Source organism: Hemitrygon akajei, chromosome 22 (genome assembly GCF_048418815.1).
Source record: "Hemitrygon akajei chromosome 22, sHemAka1.3, whole genome shotgun sequence".
NCBI lineage: Eukaryota > Metazoa > Chordata > Chondrichthyes > Myliobatiformes > Dasyatidae > Hemitrygon > Hemitrygon akajei.
In genome coordinates, this window is record NC_133145.1 from 33340779 (window position 1) to 33359083 (window position 18305).

Consider the following 18305-nt stretch of genomic DNA (forward strand, 5'->3'; position numbering starts at 1 on the left):
ATTCTTCGATCCACAGCATCTGCAGTTGTATTTTTGTATCAAATGTGCTGTTTGTTGTCATGCAATAATAGAAATAAAAATCAAGCAGTACAATTGTGAAATGATCCTTTAAGAATTCCTAGCTACGTAGCTAGAACAAGATAAAGACTGAAGATTTCACATTGTAAATGCAGAGTATGCAATATCTCTTCCCAAAAATAGACCTATCAATAAAAAGCTGAAAATGAGGTACAATCTTGGTATCCTATGAACAGCAGAGACAATTAGTAATAATATTTCCAGTGGTAGGGTCCAATATTCAAGCAGAGCCAACAATCACTTTGAACTCAGTATCTGTCGGGACCACAAATCATGCACAGTTTAAAGAGAACAAAGTTAAGGCATCTAGAATATTCCAAATGATTTTCATACAATGTATCCGGACATGAAGCATATTTAAATGATCAAATACAACTTTCTGCTGAACCAGATATAAAGATGGATTAGTATTATATTTATTCTTCCAGCTATTGTCACTGCAGATCAATTCTTTCCTCTGTTACTCAAAAAGCAGCCAGCGTGTTCAAAAACCCCACCCTCCCCGTCATTCCCTTTTCTCTATTCTTATATCAGGCAGAAGATACAAAAGGCTGAAAGCACGTACCACCAGGGTGAAGGACAGCTTCTGCACCACTGCTTTAAGACAATAAAAGGGTTCTCTCGTACAAAAAGTTGGACATCATGATCTTGCCTCTCTGTATTATATTTTGTCTGTAGCTGCTCTACTTCACTCAGCACTGTTATTACCTCATTCTGCCTCAATGCAACATGTAACAATTTGATCTGTATGAACAGGTTTCACTGTAATTCAGTAAATGACCAATTCTAATTCCAAATCCATATTCACCAGATACAAGATCAAATAATTAAGAAGAATACTTTAAATAGCAAGCTCATCTGGGGAAGATCTGGGCAACGTAGTTGTTTTCCTTTGAATGGATGAGGAAGGCAAATACAGGGAAATGAAAACATAGTGAGAAAACAAAGAATAAAAACTCTTGAGTACAGTACAAGTAACTGTGATGTTAACCGTGCATTTAAGTGCCTTTATGCTTACCTGGCAAAGAAGAGTTGTTGGCAAGGTCAGTAAATCTAGAACATTTCGCTCGTACCAAGAATCCAACATGCCAATGTATTGGGCAATGTTATTGGTGTTATCTTTTTCTGCAGGCTCAAGTGAGCTGAAATCCTAAAATAATCATAAACCCACAATAAGCTACTGAAGAACAATGTCTATGCAACTTCATTTCATCTTGAATTATTCCTTTTGTTAAGCATGCTGGCACCAATAGACATTCAATTCAAGTTTAAGCAAATAAGTGAACAAATTTCACATTATACCGGAGATTCCCATTTTTTGTTTGGGAAGGAAACCCTTATGGCTTCCACATGCACTTATTTGCTTGTTCTTAGAGCACATTGCAAAGCCACATTGAAAGTCAGCACAGTGACACAGCTGGTAGACCTGCTATCACATAGCTCCTGCCCCTGAGTTTGATCCTGACCTCCAGTGCTGTCTGCATGGAATATACACATTCTCCCCGTGTTTCAACCGGGTGCTCCAGTTTCCAGCCAAATCCCAAAGTTGGATTGCTTGATTGGTTAACTACCACCATTATTGTCCCTATATAGGTGATTGGTAGAATCTGGAGTGGGTTAATGGGAATGTAGAGAAAATCAAATGGAAATAGAGTAAATGTACGCCTGGTGATCAGCTTGACTCAGTTACCCAAAGGCCTGCTTTCATGCTCCATAAATCTGTCCCTTTGGCTTCATGAAAGAAAACCTGGGGATTTCTCTAGGTGATGGCTGATCTTTGGTGTCTGTTATAAACCTGCACAGGAAAATAGAAAATCAACCAAGCTGATTTTGACATTTCCTGAAATACACAGTTGACTTAAAAGTCCAATTCTCACTTAAGCTTCTCCAAATGATCTCTCTCTCTACTCTTTGTCTGTGTAGTGGATTTACTCAATGAAAAGTAAAGCACCCAAATGATCTCTCTCTACTCTTTGTCTGTGTAGTGGATTTACTCAATGAAAAGTAAAGCACCCACAGAGCTTCTCCCAGCTCATGTTATAAAGTTTGGTAGAAATGCAAATTCATAATTAGAAATCAATTTAATAATTTAATCAGAATTTTTTTTATCATTTCTCTTAAGCCTTCTCTTCTGAGAAAACAAATCCAGTCTACTCCAATACTGCCACTTAAAATTAGCCTAGAGTTCCACACTGTAACAAAAATGTCTATGACCTCAGGAAACTCTTTTGGGAAAGTATTCTCTTTAGTTCCAGAAAATTATGGGAATCCATGGTAAGCAACATTAGAAAAGTCATCGAGTTAGATCAACGGCTAAGCAAGTTAATCGAGTTCACCAGGAAAGCAGGAAGTAAAAGGCTCTTTCCTATTAGTTTTTACCATTTTGCAACTATTGTTGGCAGAAATTCAGAGGGTGACGAGAAGGCATACAGGAGCAAGATAGACCAGCTGGTTCAGTGGTGTCACAGCAACAACTTTGCACTCAGCTTCAGTAAGATGAAAGAACTGATTGTGGACTTCACAAAAGGTAAGACGAGGGAACACACACCAGTCCTCATTGAGAGATCAGAAGTGAAAAGGGTGAGAAATTTCAAATTCCTGAATGTCAATATCTCTAAGGATCTATCCATATCAATGAAGGCATGGAGCAGCTGTATTTCATTAGGAGACTGAGGAAATTTAGCTTATCACCAAAGACAAATTAATACAGATGTTTTGTGGAGAGCATTCTAACTGGCTGCATCATCATCTAGTATGGCGGGTGTGGGCACTACGTAGGATTGAAATAAGCAGCAGGAAGTTGTAAACTCAGCTCTATTGTGGGCACTAGCCTCCCCGACATCCAGGACATCTTCAAGAAGTGATGCCTCAAAAAAGCGGCACCCATCGTTAAGGACCCTCAATACACAAGACATGCCCTCTTCTCATTCTTACTTTTAGAGAGGAGGTACAGGACTGTGAAGGCACACCTTTTTGGGGAACTGGTTTCTTTTCTCCAGAAAATTGTGGGAATTCAGAAAGCTTGAGGGAGAATATTGCTGAATTTATATCCTTAACGTAATGATAACTACAATGAAATACCATTTCTTGGCTTGGAAAAGAAATACAGCTACCTAAAAATTGGTCATTAATAATTGAGTTTAAAAGCAATCCAACTATTAGTTGCTGTTCTATGCAACAAAAGTCAAATTACTCACCATTTGCATTAATGTTTTTTGTTGATTGTCTGAGGGCGAGTTTGTGTTCTGTACAGGGCTGCTGATTGAATTTCTTTTGAGAGGAATGTGAAAGAATTGCATCCTGAAGTATTTTGTTAAAAAGGGTGTTTTGCTTTCTTGTAATCTGAAAAATAAAAAGATTTGTAATTTGATATCCACCAAATTTCTAAGAGAGCCAAAAGATTTTAACCACAAGAGATTCTGCAGATGCTGAAAATCCAGAGTAACACACGCCAGATGCTGAAGGAACTCAGCAGGTCAGGCAGCATCAAGGAAAGGGATAAAGAGTCAGCATTTTGGACCAAGACCCTTCACCAGGACAGTCCTGATGAAGGGTTGTGGCATGAAATATTGACTCTATATTTCTTTCCATAGATGCTACATAGACCTCCTGCATTTTGTGTGTGTGTTACAAAATATTTTAACCCTTTCAAAGTAGGCAAGATGAAAAGACTAATGTTACAGTTATGGTTATCTGCTGCCAAGGACAGGTGAACACAGTGGTAATGTGGCTTGTTTACAGCTTTGGCTGAATTCTCAGAACAACTTTTCACCTTTTGATGAGTTAGCTCTTTTGACAAGAATACATTGCTTTTTAGATTCATTCATAAGTACATTAGTCATTTTCCATCAGGGTGATTTTTGTGATTTCCATGGAATTTACTTGACTGTCTTTGATTTCTACAGAACTTTAACACAGTTAAAGGTTTGTGTGACTTGCTGTCACAATCCTAACTCATTTGTTATGCTATTAATTTTCTGCTCATTTACTTCAAGAGGAAATGACATGGAATTTGTGTTTCTTGTTCTTGTTATTAGGACTTCAGTGTTTCATGTGTGCAAGGCACAATCAGAGATGTAGACAAAGCTTCCAGGTTTTCTAATTTCAAACCATACATGTGGAACAGTATGTGAAGGACAAAGTAAAAAATACTTACGTAACTCTTAAGACTACTATGTAAAACGTCTCCAATATAATATAATGCAAGGCTTGTTGCTGGAACTTCATAATCTCAGGCATGAAGTTGGCCTCGAATGAGAGGTTATTAATTATTGCAGGCAATTTAATGTGTCCTCATATTTAAATTAAAATATATAAATGTGAAAACATACTACTCTGAACCATCATATACTGTGTGATTGTAGAAGAATTTCCAAAGATACACATCAACTCCCACTGATGAAGTGGGTAAGCTGCAAAATAATACATTTCTGCCAGTAGGAGTGAATACTGGCATTCTAAGCATGGTGATTTCACATCTTGGAGGACTTTACATCCATTAAAATAACAAATGTAAAATCAATTTGGAGAGGGGTGATGCACACTCAGCTCCATTCTGAAATCCCAAAGATCACATTTTGCTTGGAGAGAGGCTGTTGCAGGAGAACTGTTCATTGGGAATATGTCAAATAGTAATTAAGAAACTAAATTGTTAGCAATGGATTTGATTTAATCTCTGGATTCACTTGACAATCTTAAACAAGTTGAATTCTCCTGTGCTGTCATCTATAGGAGCACAGAAACAGATAGCAATCCTAAATTGACTATTAATGGTTAGTGTTTGTTCTGGAAAAGATGGTAACTTTATACAGAACTAGACAGGTTAAAAAAGTACATATCACTTACCTCAGGTTACTGTAGGCTCTTGCAACTTTTCCTAAAATCCTGTCAGTACCAAATACAACAACTCGCAGTGTCATAGTTTTACAATCGTCCTCAAAGCTGAGATATGGCCGGCGTTTGAAGTATGTCGGCTGTTGTAAATACCTTTCTGACTGGAAATTGTAGCTTGCATGCTGTGGCAGTGAGTTTGAGCGCCTGGACTTCATTGGAGGTTTGGATTTCACTTCAGTGCAGCCCAAACTTTCTGCTCGACGAAGAGGTAGGGTGCCTGACACAGGTATCCCTTTACAAAGATTTGAGTAAGAATTGTTTAAACTGTATTTTGGATCTGCTTTATGTGTCAGGGAATTTCTGGTTTTGAAGAAGTTCGTTAGCTTTTTTGCCAATTTATTTCCCACAGTGCTTTGCTTTTCGTCTTTCTGCTCTGACATCCCTGTTGTTTCGGATGAGCTTTCATCTCCATCTTCTACATAACCACTGTCCATATAATCTGAGAGATTTGAGACAAAAGATTTCATATAGTCCTTGGATGTTAGAGATATTGTAGAGAGCACGGAATCTCGCTCACTTTCAATTGCATCATCCTCTTCCTCAACATTGTTGTCTTCCTCAACTTCAATATTTTTGTTGTGCAAAGGAAGTAAGACACTATCAGGAACCTCACACTCTTTCTGGAGAACTTCCTTTAAAATATCTAAAATAAAAATTAAGATACTGAATTATCTTGTGGCAAACAAATTGATTCAAAAATTTGACAGATTCAAGAACATCATTTCAATAATTCACACTGAACCTAGAGTGTTGCATTAATCAGGCTTTTTCTGGCTCTCTCAAGTATAGCTACAGAATCAAAGAGAGATGCAGCACAGAAAGTGGCTCTTCAGCCCATCAAAGTGGTGTTGACCATTGAGCACCCAATCTCTACCAATCCTACCTTAACCCATTGGAAAAATTACTGTTGCTATTGCTTGTGAGCCGTTGAGTGGAAATAGCTCTAAAATAGTTAAATAAACAGGACTCTTCACATCTTCGCACTGCAGTACAGTTTAATTTTGTCCTTTGTAATCTTACTTCAATTAGTCCTACTGCTCCAGCAGTGAAGCTTTACAATTTTAGAAGTTCATGAATAAGTGTAATTTACTCCAGTTTGCGGATGATTCAGTGTGCGCTGTGAGGAAGATGCAAAGAGGATTGAGGGGAACATAGACAGGAAAAATGAACATGACGGAATATAGTGAAATCACTTACTTTGGTAGAAATGAGGAGAGGCAGAATACTTATTAAACGGTGAAAGATTGAAAAGTACTTGTGTTCAATATGATTCGGGTAGCATTATACACAAATCAGTGTAAGAGAGTTTAAAAATCTTAATTCATCTCAATCTACAAATTCTAATAAAATAAGCTATCCATTCATTTGTTAGATTGTGAGTTGGTATACTTGCAAAATTTAAGTATATTTGTCAAGATACGAAGAGGCTAATTTACACAATTTAAGGAGTAATTCAATGATAATAGGATGGCATAAACAAACACGTGGAGGTGTAGATTATTACAAGTGTTTGAATTCAATCCACATTGCAGTCTTAGCACTAATTGTATAGCTCCCCTGCCCCCGTTAGATCTTTGATATATAGAATTGCTTGAATGTTACTGTGTTGCTGTGTGCTTACCAAAGTTGTCCTGGTCCCAGTGATAGCTGTAGCAATTTGCAACTGGCAGTGGAATTGTTTGCAGTTTAGCCATCCCATTCTGGGCTATTGAATGTAACAAGAAAATAGACATTTCAGTTAATATAGTGGCAAATACTAAACTGTTAAGTAATTCTGTTTCAAACCATACTTAGATTGAACATAGGAAAGTACAACACAGGAACAGAGCCTTTGGCATGAGATGTCTGTGCTGACCGAAATATCAGATTAAATTAACCCCATCCGCTTGTTCATGTGCCTCTTAACTGCTTGTCTCTGCATCCACCCCTGACTCTGACAGTGCACATTCCAGGCACCAACTTGAGTCTTTATACAAAAAGGGGAACCTGCCTCTTAAATCTACTTTAATCATTCCCCCACTTGCACTAAAGCTGTGTTCTCCAGTACTTGTCATTTCTACTCTGGCAAAAAGACTATCTACCCTATCTGTACCCTCTCATGATTTTATAAACCTGTATCTGGTCTCCACTCAGACTCCTGTGCTCGATAGAAATCAATCTAAGTTTGGCCAGCCTCTCTCTTAAAGCTAATACTCTCTAAAACGTGAAGCATTCTGTGCAGAAAAAGTTCACCACTCTCCAAACCCTCCACATCCTTCCTGTATTGTGGTGGTAGGAAATGCTCACAATACTCCAAATGTGGCTTTATCAAAAGATTTAAACAGCCACAACATAACTTCCTGACTCTTGTACTCAGTGCCCCAACTGATGAGCACCAGTATGCCACTTGCCTTCTTTATCACCCTACTTAACTGAGTTTTTATTCTCAGGAACCAAAGTGGACTTGGACCTCATGATCCCCCTGTATATCAATATCCCAGAGGTCTTGAGTAAGATTGTTATAAAAGTGTTTTTTTTTTCACAATGGCTTTAATTTTTGGAGTAATTTGAATCTTCCAAAAAAACCCACATCCTTTGTAGACTTTACCCAGGACAGCCAGCAGACTGGTGCATGCAAACTCCCTAAAGGCCCAGCTACCGATGTAAGTGGATAGAAAATCAACAACAATAGTAACAGTACATCATACCTTTAACAAAGGTAAAATATATTTTTCTATATTCTGAAGTACAAATATAGAAAAATCACGTTTTGCCACCCAAAGTTGGTTAGGGCTTGACAAACATGGAATCTGGTCTCAGTTATTTATTTATTTGCATTTGCGCAGTGTATTGTCTTTAGCATATTCGCTGTTTATCCATCCTGCTGGGTGGGGTCTTACACTGATTCTATTGATTCTTGGATTTATTGTGGTATGCCCATGGGAAAACAAATCTCATGGTTGTATATGGTGACGGTTATTAACTATGGTAATAAATGTGCCTGGGCTCGGAGTGTGTTGTCCAGGTTTTTTCTGCATTTTGGATTTGGACTTCAGACTATAGTCTCTATTTTTCAGTCTTACAGTTTTTACATTTGTGTTTTTTTCCCCTGATCCTCTTGATTTTTTTTTGTGGGTGGTGGGGGATTTGGGGGTCAATGTGGCCGATCCATTTTGTTCATTTTTTGTGGAGTGAGGGGGATTGGGGATCAACGAGGCTGTTCCCTTTTTGTGCAGGACGAGGGATTTGGGGGGTCAATGTGCCTGATCCATTTTGCTCGTTCTTTGAGCAGGAGAGGGGAGTTGGTGATTGATGTGGCTGCTCCATTTTTGTTTGTTCTTTTTTTTGTGGGCAGGTGGGACTTGTGGTTGATATGCCTGTTCCGTTTTTATTCATTCTTTTTCTGTGGGCAGGTGGGATTTGGCAGGGGTTGATGGTCATGCTGCCTTTCTTTTCTTCTTCTTTCTTGGCTACCTGGAGAATTTCGGAGGTGTATACTTTGATAATAAATAAACCTCTGAACCTTTGAATTGAAATTAATCCAGTCAACCAATTTAGGATGAGGTCTCAGATTCTCTGCTGCTGCATAGCACTGGAATTATACCCGATTTCAAGCAATATCCTTGTTTTTTTTCCAGAAACTGTTTCTGAACGCTTCACACAAAGGACTGTTTTGCAATTGCAGATCATTTAGAGATCTGGATCTATAGCTCTTCATCACCCCTAGTGGCTTCATTGGGTAGTGTAGGGTGAAGATTTGCCAATATTCCTTCATTAATATAAATATGGTATCTGTTACAATAGATGCACAAATATAAATTTAAATGTGACAACGTTGAGATTTTATGTAGTTCAGCTTCAGGAACTAACTCTATGAGTGTACTTTGATTTTATAGAGCTGAGGCTTTCAAACAATGTGATACATTCTGTAACTCACTATTGTGTTTGTTAATGCAGAATTCAAGAAGCCCCAATAACCAGATTGAGGTGTCATTCAGTGTCTTATCTGTCTGACAAATCAATATCACCACTAAGTGGTGATCTAGGGAAACAACATCTCAATGTTTAGGAATAAAACTGCCTTGTAAAATGTTACACGAGTGAATCTGCAGATGCTGGAAATAAATAAAAACACAAAATGCTGGCAGAACTCAGCAGGCGAGACAGCATCTATGGGAGGAGGTAGTGACGATGTTTCGGGCCGAAACCCTTCATCAGGAGTCTTGTAAAATGTTAACTATGATCACAGATTAAGAGGGAAGGATAATATGACAATAACTCATGCAGTCAGCTCTATGCTCCGTCTCATCATATATCTCATTACCCACCACTGAAATGTGTGCCTGTCACCATCTGTGCTGAACTAATTAATATCCAATAATTTAATCAACGCACACCCAGCCTGTCTTCTCAACATCTCCCCCAGCCCCACCAAGCCAAACCAGCACCACTCTAATCACTGAGGCAGAGGTCAATTAATGTTTTTTTCCCCCCAACAAGAATGCTGCCTCCTCGTTCTCTCCAAAAGGAGAAGATTTTGCCTGGACCATGGTTCACAGTGGATCCATGCCCTGCTCGAATGTACATTCTCTGAGGCTGGTCGCCAACTTGTGGGCCAAGACGGGTGGACTTGGTCTCGTCCTGAGCTGTTAAACACAAGTACACTTTGGAATTGGATTGTGATCAGGAGAGGGAAATCCAATTCGCAGGAACACTGAAACCGATTATAGGTATATTCGCAGCTACCAATAGCCAACACTTGATAACGGACCAAACTTGCAAAGACTCATATTTGGCATTCACCACCTGATATACATTTTGGCTGAATAATTGTGTTAGCTACTATGATATTTGTAAAATCTCAGCAAATCTTATCCTGAGCAAAAAGAAATACTGCCATTGAACTCTAGTATTAAACACGTAACACTGACGTGATTTTGACTGAGGTAGAAACTCATAAGACAAAAGGTCTACAAAAATAAACCAGTGAATATGAAAATCACAATACATAATTGTTAACAGCTGCATGCAATATGAGGGTGGGAGGAATCATTAGCATGTCCCGGTCCAACTACAGAGACGCCACGATGAAGAAAGCTCACCAATGCCTCTATCTCCTCAGCTGGCATGTCCACATCGACCCTAGCCAATTTTTATTGATTCGCCACAGAATGCATCCTCTCTGAATGCGTAAGGTCTTGATATGGCAACTGCTCTGCATGTGACCACAAGCACATGATGGAATCTGGCCTCCCACTTTGTCTAATAATTCCCACTGTCTCAGTAAATCAGCCGGCATAATCAAAGACTCCACCCAGCCCAGACATTCTCTCTTCTCTCCTTTTCCATTTGGCAGAAGATACAAAAGACTGAAAATATACAACCAGACTGAAGGACAGCTTCTATCCTACTGTTATAAAACAATTAAAAAGGTCCCGAGTATGATAAATGGGACTCTTGGCCTCACTATTGACGTTATGATTTGCACCTTATTTTTTCCTGCTCTGTACTTTCTCTGTAGCTTTACACATTATTCTTCATTGTCATTGTTTGATCCGGTTCTATCTCAATGTCCTGCATGATGATCAGATCTGTATAAACAGTGTGCAAGATAAGCTTTTCACTCTGCCACAGTACATGTTATGTACAAAGTCAGCAACATGAAGTTCATCAGTATTATCATTTCAGAGGATTTTACCTTGGCCCAGCACATTCGGTGCCATTTTATAACCATATATAACCATATAACAATTACAGCACGGAAACAGGCCAACTTGGCCCTTCTAGTCCGTGCCGAATGCTTACTCTCACCTAGTCCTACCTACCCGCACTCAGCCCACATCCCTCCATTCCTTTCCTGTCCATATACCTATCCAATTTTTTTTTAAATGACAAAATTGAACCTGCCTCTACCACTTCTACTGGAAGCTCGTTCCACACAGCTACCACTCTCTGAGTAAAGAAGTTCCCCATCATGTTACCCCTAAACTTTTGCCCCTTAACTCTCAACTCGTCCTCTTGTTTGAATCTCCCCTACTCTCAATGGAAAAAGCCTATCCATGTCAACTCTATCTATCCCCCTCATAATTTTAAATACCTCTATCAAGTCCCCCCTCAACCTTCTATGCTCCAAAGAATAAAGACTTAACTTGTTCAACCTTCCTCTGTAACTTAGGTGCTGAAACCAAGGTAACATTCTAGTAAATCTCCTCTGTACTCTCTCTATTTTGTTGACATCTTTCCTATAATAAAGAAAGCATGACAACACCTCTACTTCCTTAGAAGTTTGCAAAGATTCAGCATGACTTTTAAAACTTTGTCGCACTTCTATAGATGTACGGTGGAGAGTACTTTGACTGGTTGCATGACCTGGTATGAAAACACCAATGCCCTCGAACAGAAAATCCTACCAAAAGTAATGGATATGGCCCAGTCCATCACAGGTAAAGCCCACCCCACCATTGAGTATATCCATCATCAAGGATCCCACCACATAGGCCGTGCTCTCTTCTCACTGATGATATCATGAAGGTGGTACCAGGGCCTCAGCACCCACATCACCAGCTTCAGGAATAGTTATCACCCTTCAACCATCATGCTCTTAAACAGAAGAAATAACATCACTCGACCCATCATTGAATTGTTCCCACAATCTTTGGACTCATTTTCAAGGACTCCAGTTGGAATTCCAATTAAAGAGTCATAGAACTAAACAGCACAGAAGCAAATTGCCCAACCAAGTTGCCTATCTGAGCTAGACATAATTACCTGTGGTTGGCTCAAGGACCAGAAGATTAAGGAGGTGCCTGCATTTGGCAGTAGGACAAGGAGATTTAAAACAAAGAAATTAAAAAAATAATAAAAACACAAAATGCTGGCAGAACTCAGCAGGCCAGACAGCATCTATGGGGGGAGGTAGAGACGACATTTCGGGCCAAAACCCTTCATCAGGAGTGAAGTTAAATTAAAAATATGTTTTTTTTCTGAAGGCTATTAAGACATAAACCAGTACTGTTTGTACAAACTTAATGTACTCAAAATTGTTAAGAACTTAGGAACTTGTTAATTTCATGGCTTTATCAGTGTTTCCATTGTCATTGCTTGATCAACACAGATTTAATAACACTAGTAATATTGTAGAAAATTTATAGCAAATCATTGGGAAGGTTACATAATAATTAACAGTGGTGCAGCATCAACTGAAATTAAAAAGTCTGAAGCCTCATTGTTCTGATCTGGGTTATTTTAATATTGTTCACTTTTCTGTAATGAAAATAGTGCTGATCAGAAACTCTCAGCTCATCCATGCTCCCCCCTTTCCAGACGCTGACTGTTCTCCTCGAAAATTATTACATCTTTTGCTTTCATTCCAAGTTTATGCAAATGGCATGATTCTACGAAGATGTTTCCACTTATTGGGGAATTGAGAACAAAATAGATAGAGCTCTTAAGGATAGTGGAGTCAAGGGATATGGGGAGAAGGCAGGAACGGGGTTACTGATTGTGGATGATCAGCCATGATCACATTGAAGGGCGGTGCTGGCTCGAAGGACCGAATGGCCTACTCCTGCGTCTATTGTCTACTCCCTAAAAGTTCAATCTTCTATTTAAGATTGAGATATGAAGAGCTTCTTTTTCTATCCCAAAGAACTCTGGAGGGCAAATCACCCAATGCAACTCTCCCCTGCCTAGCAGACACTCACTTGATGAATCTTTGCGACAACAAAGGGTTTTGTTTAATTTATTTTAGCACATAATCAAGGTTTGATTCATTGCATTCAGGGACATGAGAGTATTTGGAAATTATTTTTCAAACACAGGTCCCTGAACATCAGTTGTAGTTAATTGTCAGGTCAGTGGAAAGGAGATCGTTATATAAAGAAGGCTTTTAACATGGTGAAAACAGCTCTCTTGAACAGCTGTGCTCTTCCACCTGGCAATAATGTCCATTTGATGAATGAGTTGCATCTCTCAGCTTATCAAATCAGGTACCGTTTGTTTTTGATGCACTTCATCCTTACAAAGAGGAGAGACTGGCCCTTGACTTCTCCACCATCCATTTCAGCTGATATCTGAACAGCAAACGGAACATTACCAGCACAACACATGATTGTGGGATTCATGGCTCTCAGAATCCGTGGCTGTTCTACAGCATATACGCCTTGGAAGTTGAGGCTTACTGTACCTTCTGGTAGAGATTTTTGCATTACAAGGGATTATTTGTGAGCTTTACCTCTCCATTAACCAGGAGGGAGCTCCACAATCATGGCTGAGATGATCTTTCGTCCAACAGGAGAGTTAGAGATTGGGAGGAACAGGCAGGGGAGTGATGATGAGGTCAAGATTAAGTCAGTCATTATCCTGCCTGAGGCACAAGTGACCAATCTGGAGCAACGAGCAGGAATAATTAAGTAGGTCAATGTCTCTGCATTAGGACGGAGTAGGAAGAGAGCAGGTAGCTGATATAAGACTAGAGTGGGGGTGGGGAGAGATTGATGATTAGTTTACCGAGAGGAGAGTGAGGTAGGGAGGGGTGTTTGATGGTGGGCAAAATAAGCCAAGTAGGGGAAGGGGCAGGGTTGCGAGACAAAAGGCAAGTGTATGGTAAATGGAGGCAGTCAGAAAGAAAGATGTTGGAGCTAGATTGGGTGAGGGGAGGATAGAGGTGAAGACAGCAGCTGGGGATGTGAAGCAGGAACAGAAAGGCTACCCGTGCTGAAATCTGATAAGTACAGAAGGTGGTAATTATTCTGTTGAACATTGGAGGAAGATTAAAAAGTCAATATGGCCTAGGAAAATGCTTCTAATTCTTACTTTCACACTACTTCTTGCACTATGTGCTTGCAATAGGTTTGGAGCATAAAATGCAAGCTATTCATGATGTTGGCAATGAATTACATACCTGATTTTGCGAGAAGCCCATATCTTTCTTTAAGCTCCTCTAATTTGGCCACTAAATGTTCTTTGGCTTTGGCAATGTCCTTCATAGTAGCTGCAATTTCCATAGTATCAGAACAGTTTGAAAAAATCTCTAAGAGTTCACTTGCAGTTTTACACTGGAAAAAAAAGGCAAAACAGTTTCATGCAAGGAATACAGTTACTAACAAGTTTAAGTAGTAATAGGTCTACCACAATTTAATATCAAATAACTACTAGACTGTTCACATGGATGCAAAATGAAACTTCAGAGTATGCCTGTTAAAATGTCCCATGTTTATTGTGGATCTAGCATCAGTAAGATAGATGTTACTGGTCTTTCTTGTGGGCTCCTGCTATGTGCCATTTGGCAACCATATTGATTGCAAAATGTTGCTGATCACTCTTCAGAAGTAAGGTTGCCTCTTTCTCAAGGATAAATTGAAGGGAAGTGGCTCCAACTACTGACCAGAGGGGGAGCCAAAACTCAGCTTTAAAGATATAGGTGAAAGGGAAATCAGATTCTTCAGCAATGGTGAAGACTATTGAGAAACTATAGCTGACAACTAGTGACTGTGGCTGTGGGTAGGGACACATTGCCATTAAACCAGCACTTCCAGAAGCTCCATTGTAAATACCAGCATCTGAAAGAACACCGCATGTCAACCAACAACATTGGTCTTTGGAAATGATTGTGGAAGACGACTCTTCCTTTCCAGAATCAGATTACTTCACCACCTATGGAAATGCTGTGCATGAAACCACCTCACTCAAGTTCCACAAACTACATGGATGGAAGGGGGCCAGGGACAAACCAGTTGTGGTCATTCTGAGGTCATTGGGATTGATGAAAATGCCAGTGTATATTGGCACTGGCATTGGTTTAGTATAGTCACATGTACCAAAAGCTTACCTTGAGTACTGCTCACACAGATCACGCTGTGTACCGAGCTAAAACAAGGTAAGCAATAACAATCCAGAATAAAGTTTAAAAGCTACTGAAATAAAAAGTGCAGGTAAATGAGAAAACACAAGATCATAACCAGGTAGATTGTGAAGCCGAGAGTCTGTCTTATCCTACAAATCTACAGATTGCTCTTCAGAGTTGTTACAATCAGAATCAGGCTGAATATCATTATGTCATGAAATTTGTTGTTTCGTGGCAGCAGTACATTGCAATACATGGCAATAAAAACAATAAATTACAAGTACAGTACTGTGCAGAAGTCCTAGGCACATGTAAAAATTAGCTAAAGCAAAGATGCTTTCAAAAATAATGAAATGAAAAGTTTCTAAATATCAAAAAAATTTACTATAAAGAACAGTTAAAAAGTAAATCAACTCAGTATTTGGTGTGACGACCCTTTGTTTTTAAAACTGTATCAATTCTCTCAGGTACACCATCGTGCAGTTTTGTAAGAAAATCAGCTGGTAGGTTGTCCAAGCATTTGGAAAACTTGGCACAATTCTTCTCTGTAAGACTTTGGCTGTCTCACTTGCTTCTGTCTCTCCAGGTAATTCCAGATAGCCTCGATGATGTTGGGATCAGGGCTCTGTGGAGACCATACCATCTGTTGCAGAACTCCTCGTTCTTCTTTTCACTGAAGATAGTTCTTTGTGACCTGGGCCATGTTTGGGGCCAGTGTCCTGCCATAGAATGAATTTGGGACCAGTCAGAGCTGCCTTGATGATATTGCATGAAGGATGAGAACCTGCTTGTACTTCTCAGCATTGAGGATTCCATTAATGCTGCCAACTCCGTTGGCAGAAATGCAGTCCTAACCTGCAGGGAACCTCCACCATGCTTCACTGTGGGCCGCAGATACTCATCTATGTAGCACTCTCCAGCTCTTCTACGGACAAGCTACATCCTGTTGGAGCCAAAAATTTCAAGGTTTGACTCGTCAGTCCAGAGCACTTGCTGCCATTGTTCAGCACTGCAGTCCTTGGGATTTTGTGCGTAGGTGGCTTTGTTTCAGAGGAATGGCTTTTTGGCAGCAGTAGTTCCATGAAGACCACTTCTGACACGACATCTCCAGACTGTAGAGGGGTGTACTTGGGTTCCAGTGGTTTCTGTGACTTCAGAGCTGATAGCAGTGCTGGACTTTTTCCGATTTAGAAGAGATGTCAGTTTGATGTATCCCTCGTCTGCTGCACTCAGTTTCCATGGTGCCCACTGCATTTCTGGTCCTCCACCTTACCAGTATCTTTGTGCTTCTTCAGAAGAGCTTGGATGGCACATCTTGAAATTTCTGCTTGGGAAAGACCTTGCTGATGTAGGATAACCATCTCGTGCATTGTTGCTATGCTCACCCTTGCCACGGTGCAAGATTTAACGATCTGAAGGTTAAACTGTCACATCTGCCACACTTTCACTTTTAGTTTTGGTAGCTTTCACCCAGTTTGATTCTTTCTACGCACATTTGTTTCAGTTAATCAATTTAATTAATTCATTTAGTTATGTCATTGATCATTAGCAGCCATTTGTTACTTTTGTTTAAACGTGCACTGGGCTATATACCTACAAAGTAATCAAGTTTTTGTTTGAAAAATGGTCAATTACTTAATATGTTACTTTCTTTTAAAAAATACAAAAATTCTATGTAACATTTAATTTTTTGAAAAATGAATGTTTAGAAATCTAAAATACACTTTTTTCCACTGCCACACTAATGCAGAAGACAAAAAATAAACATCTAAAACAAATTTATATAAAAATTCCAGACTGTAAGAGTTATTAGAGTTCCAGAGTTATTATGTATTGCACAGTGCAAAACATAATAATATAAACTACAAATTACAATAAGATATATGTATATATAAAAAATTAAATTCAATAAGGAGTGCAAAAAGAGAGGAAAAATAATGAGGTTGTGTTAATGGGTTCATTGCCCATTCAAAAATCCAATGGCAGAGGGGTAGAAGCTGTCCTGATAGGCCGAGCACGCGTCTTCAAGCTCTGCTGCCTCATCTTTGATGCCAGCAATGAGAGAAAGCATGTCCTAGGTGATCAGGCTACCTAAGGGCATCGTCTTTCGAAGGTATCCTTGATGCTGGGGAGTCTAGTGCCCATGATGGAGCTGGTTGAGTTTTCAACTTTCTGCAGTTTTTTTCCAATCAAGTGCAGTGGCCCCTCCATACCAGATAGTGATGCAACCAATTAGAATGCTCCTTATGGTACTTATTTGTGAGTGACATACCAATTCTCCTCAAACTCCTAATGAAATATAGCCACTGTCATGCCTTATTTGTAATTGATTGCATCAATATGTTGGTCTGGATAGATCTTCAGAGATGTTGACATCCAGGAACTTGAAACTGCTCAACCTTTTCTCTCTTGATTTCTTGATGAGGTCTGGATTGTGTTCCCTCACTTCACCTTCCTGAATTAGTTAGGGTTGCCTCTTTCTCAAGGATAAATTATAGGGTGAGTGGGTCCAAATAATGACCAGAGGGGGACCTAGAGTTCACTGCCCATTGATAATTGCCTCTTGAGCATCCTAAGGCATATTAGAGGCTAGATTGCAGCAGACTGGATAAGCATGACTCATTTCCTTCCCTGAATTACATCATGCAACCAAAAACCGTTCTCTACATTACTTGAGGATTTCACTATCGGAGGACTGCTTTATTTCTGTGAGTTGAACTCTGGGTCACTGGCGCAAGTCAAATTCTAGTCCAGTAAAGCAACAGCTAGGGTACTATAGATGGCTGGGATGCAATCCGAAATTAAATAAAATGCATTACACTAGATCAGAACCTTACACAAAAAGCCCTCAATAATACTGTATCAGGGCATATCCCAGATCCATGGCTAATGGAAGTGGACAGTTCTTATTCAGGGTTTTGTTACAAGTGTTACTTTCCTACAATCAATGTTGAACAAACATTGGACACATGCGACTGGACCTATTGAGTTCTTCCAGTGCTCCTCTTCTTTCTTCACATTTTCATCATCTGTAGTGTTTTATTTTGAAAGGACAATGCAGGTTGGTTCCTTCAGTTACCTGTCTCTTTTTCTGTGTCAATATTCATACTTGATTTATTTCATCTACATGCTTTTGGCCTTCAGCATTAACATAAATCTACCTCACATTATTCTCTGACTGAGTAACGTCCGGACTGAGTCACTATGATCATATTATTTAACCTTAATAAAAATTCTGCTGCTCTTCTCAAGGGTGTATTATTATTTTAAATCACTGTCATCACATAATGGAATCATTTCATATTCATTCCCATTAACAGGAAGCTTCTTTACCTCAAGGGCACTTTGAATATCATTCAAGTTGTACTTAGCACCAAAAACTGCCTGGTACATGTGCTTAATCAGGGTGATGTAAGAATCTCCTGGGGGCTGACGCTTGCTGCTTATCTTCTTGGCGACTGACATAAAGTCACTGGATACTTCAGAGGAATTAAGCAGAAGGACTGTTCTG

At 39.4% G+C, this 18305-nt stretch overlaps 1 protein-coding gene across 1 annotated transcript in view; it reads right to left on the minus strand.

Moving 5' to 3' along the window:
* Nucleotides 1–18305, minus strand: part of pik3r5 (phosphoinositide-3-kinase, regulatory subunit 5) — a 95689-nt gene that overhangs the window by 19385 nt on the left and 57999 nt on the right. Inside the window, exons 7-12 of the mRNA XM_073025950.1 lie at nt 18128–18302; nt 13853–14006; nt 6593–6676; nt 4924–5614; nt 3276–3420; nt 1097–1228 (exon numbers count right to left, since the gene is read on the minus strand). Coding sequence (XP_072882051.1) covers nt 1097–1228; nt 3276–3420; nt 4924–5614; nt 6593–6676; nt 13853–14006; nt 18128–18302 — 1381 coding nt within the window. The remainder of the gene's footprint in view (nt 1–1096; nt 1229–3275; nt 3421–4923; nt 5615–6592; nt 6677–13852; nt 14007–18127; nt 18303–18305) is intronic.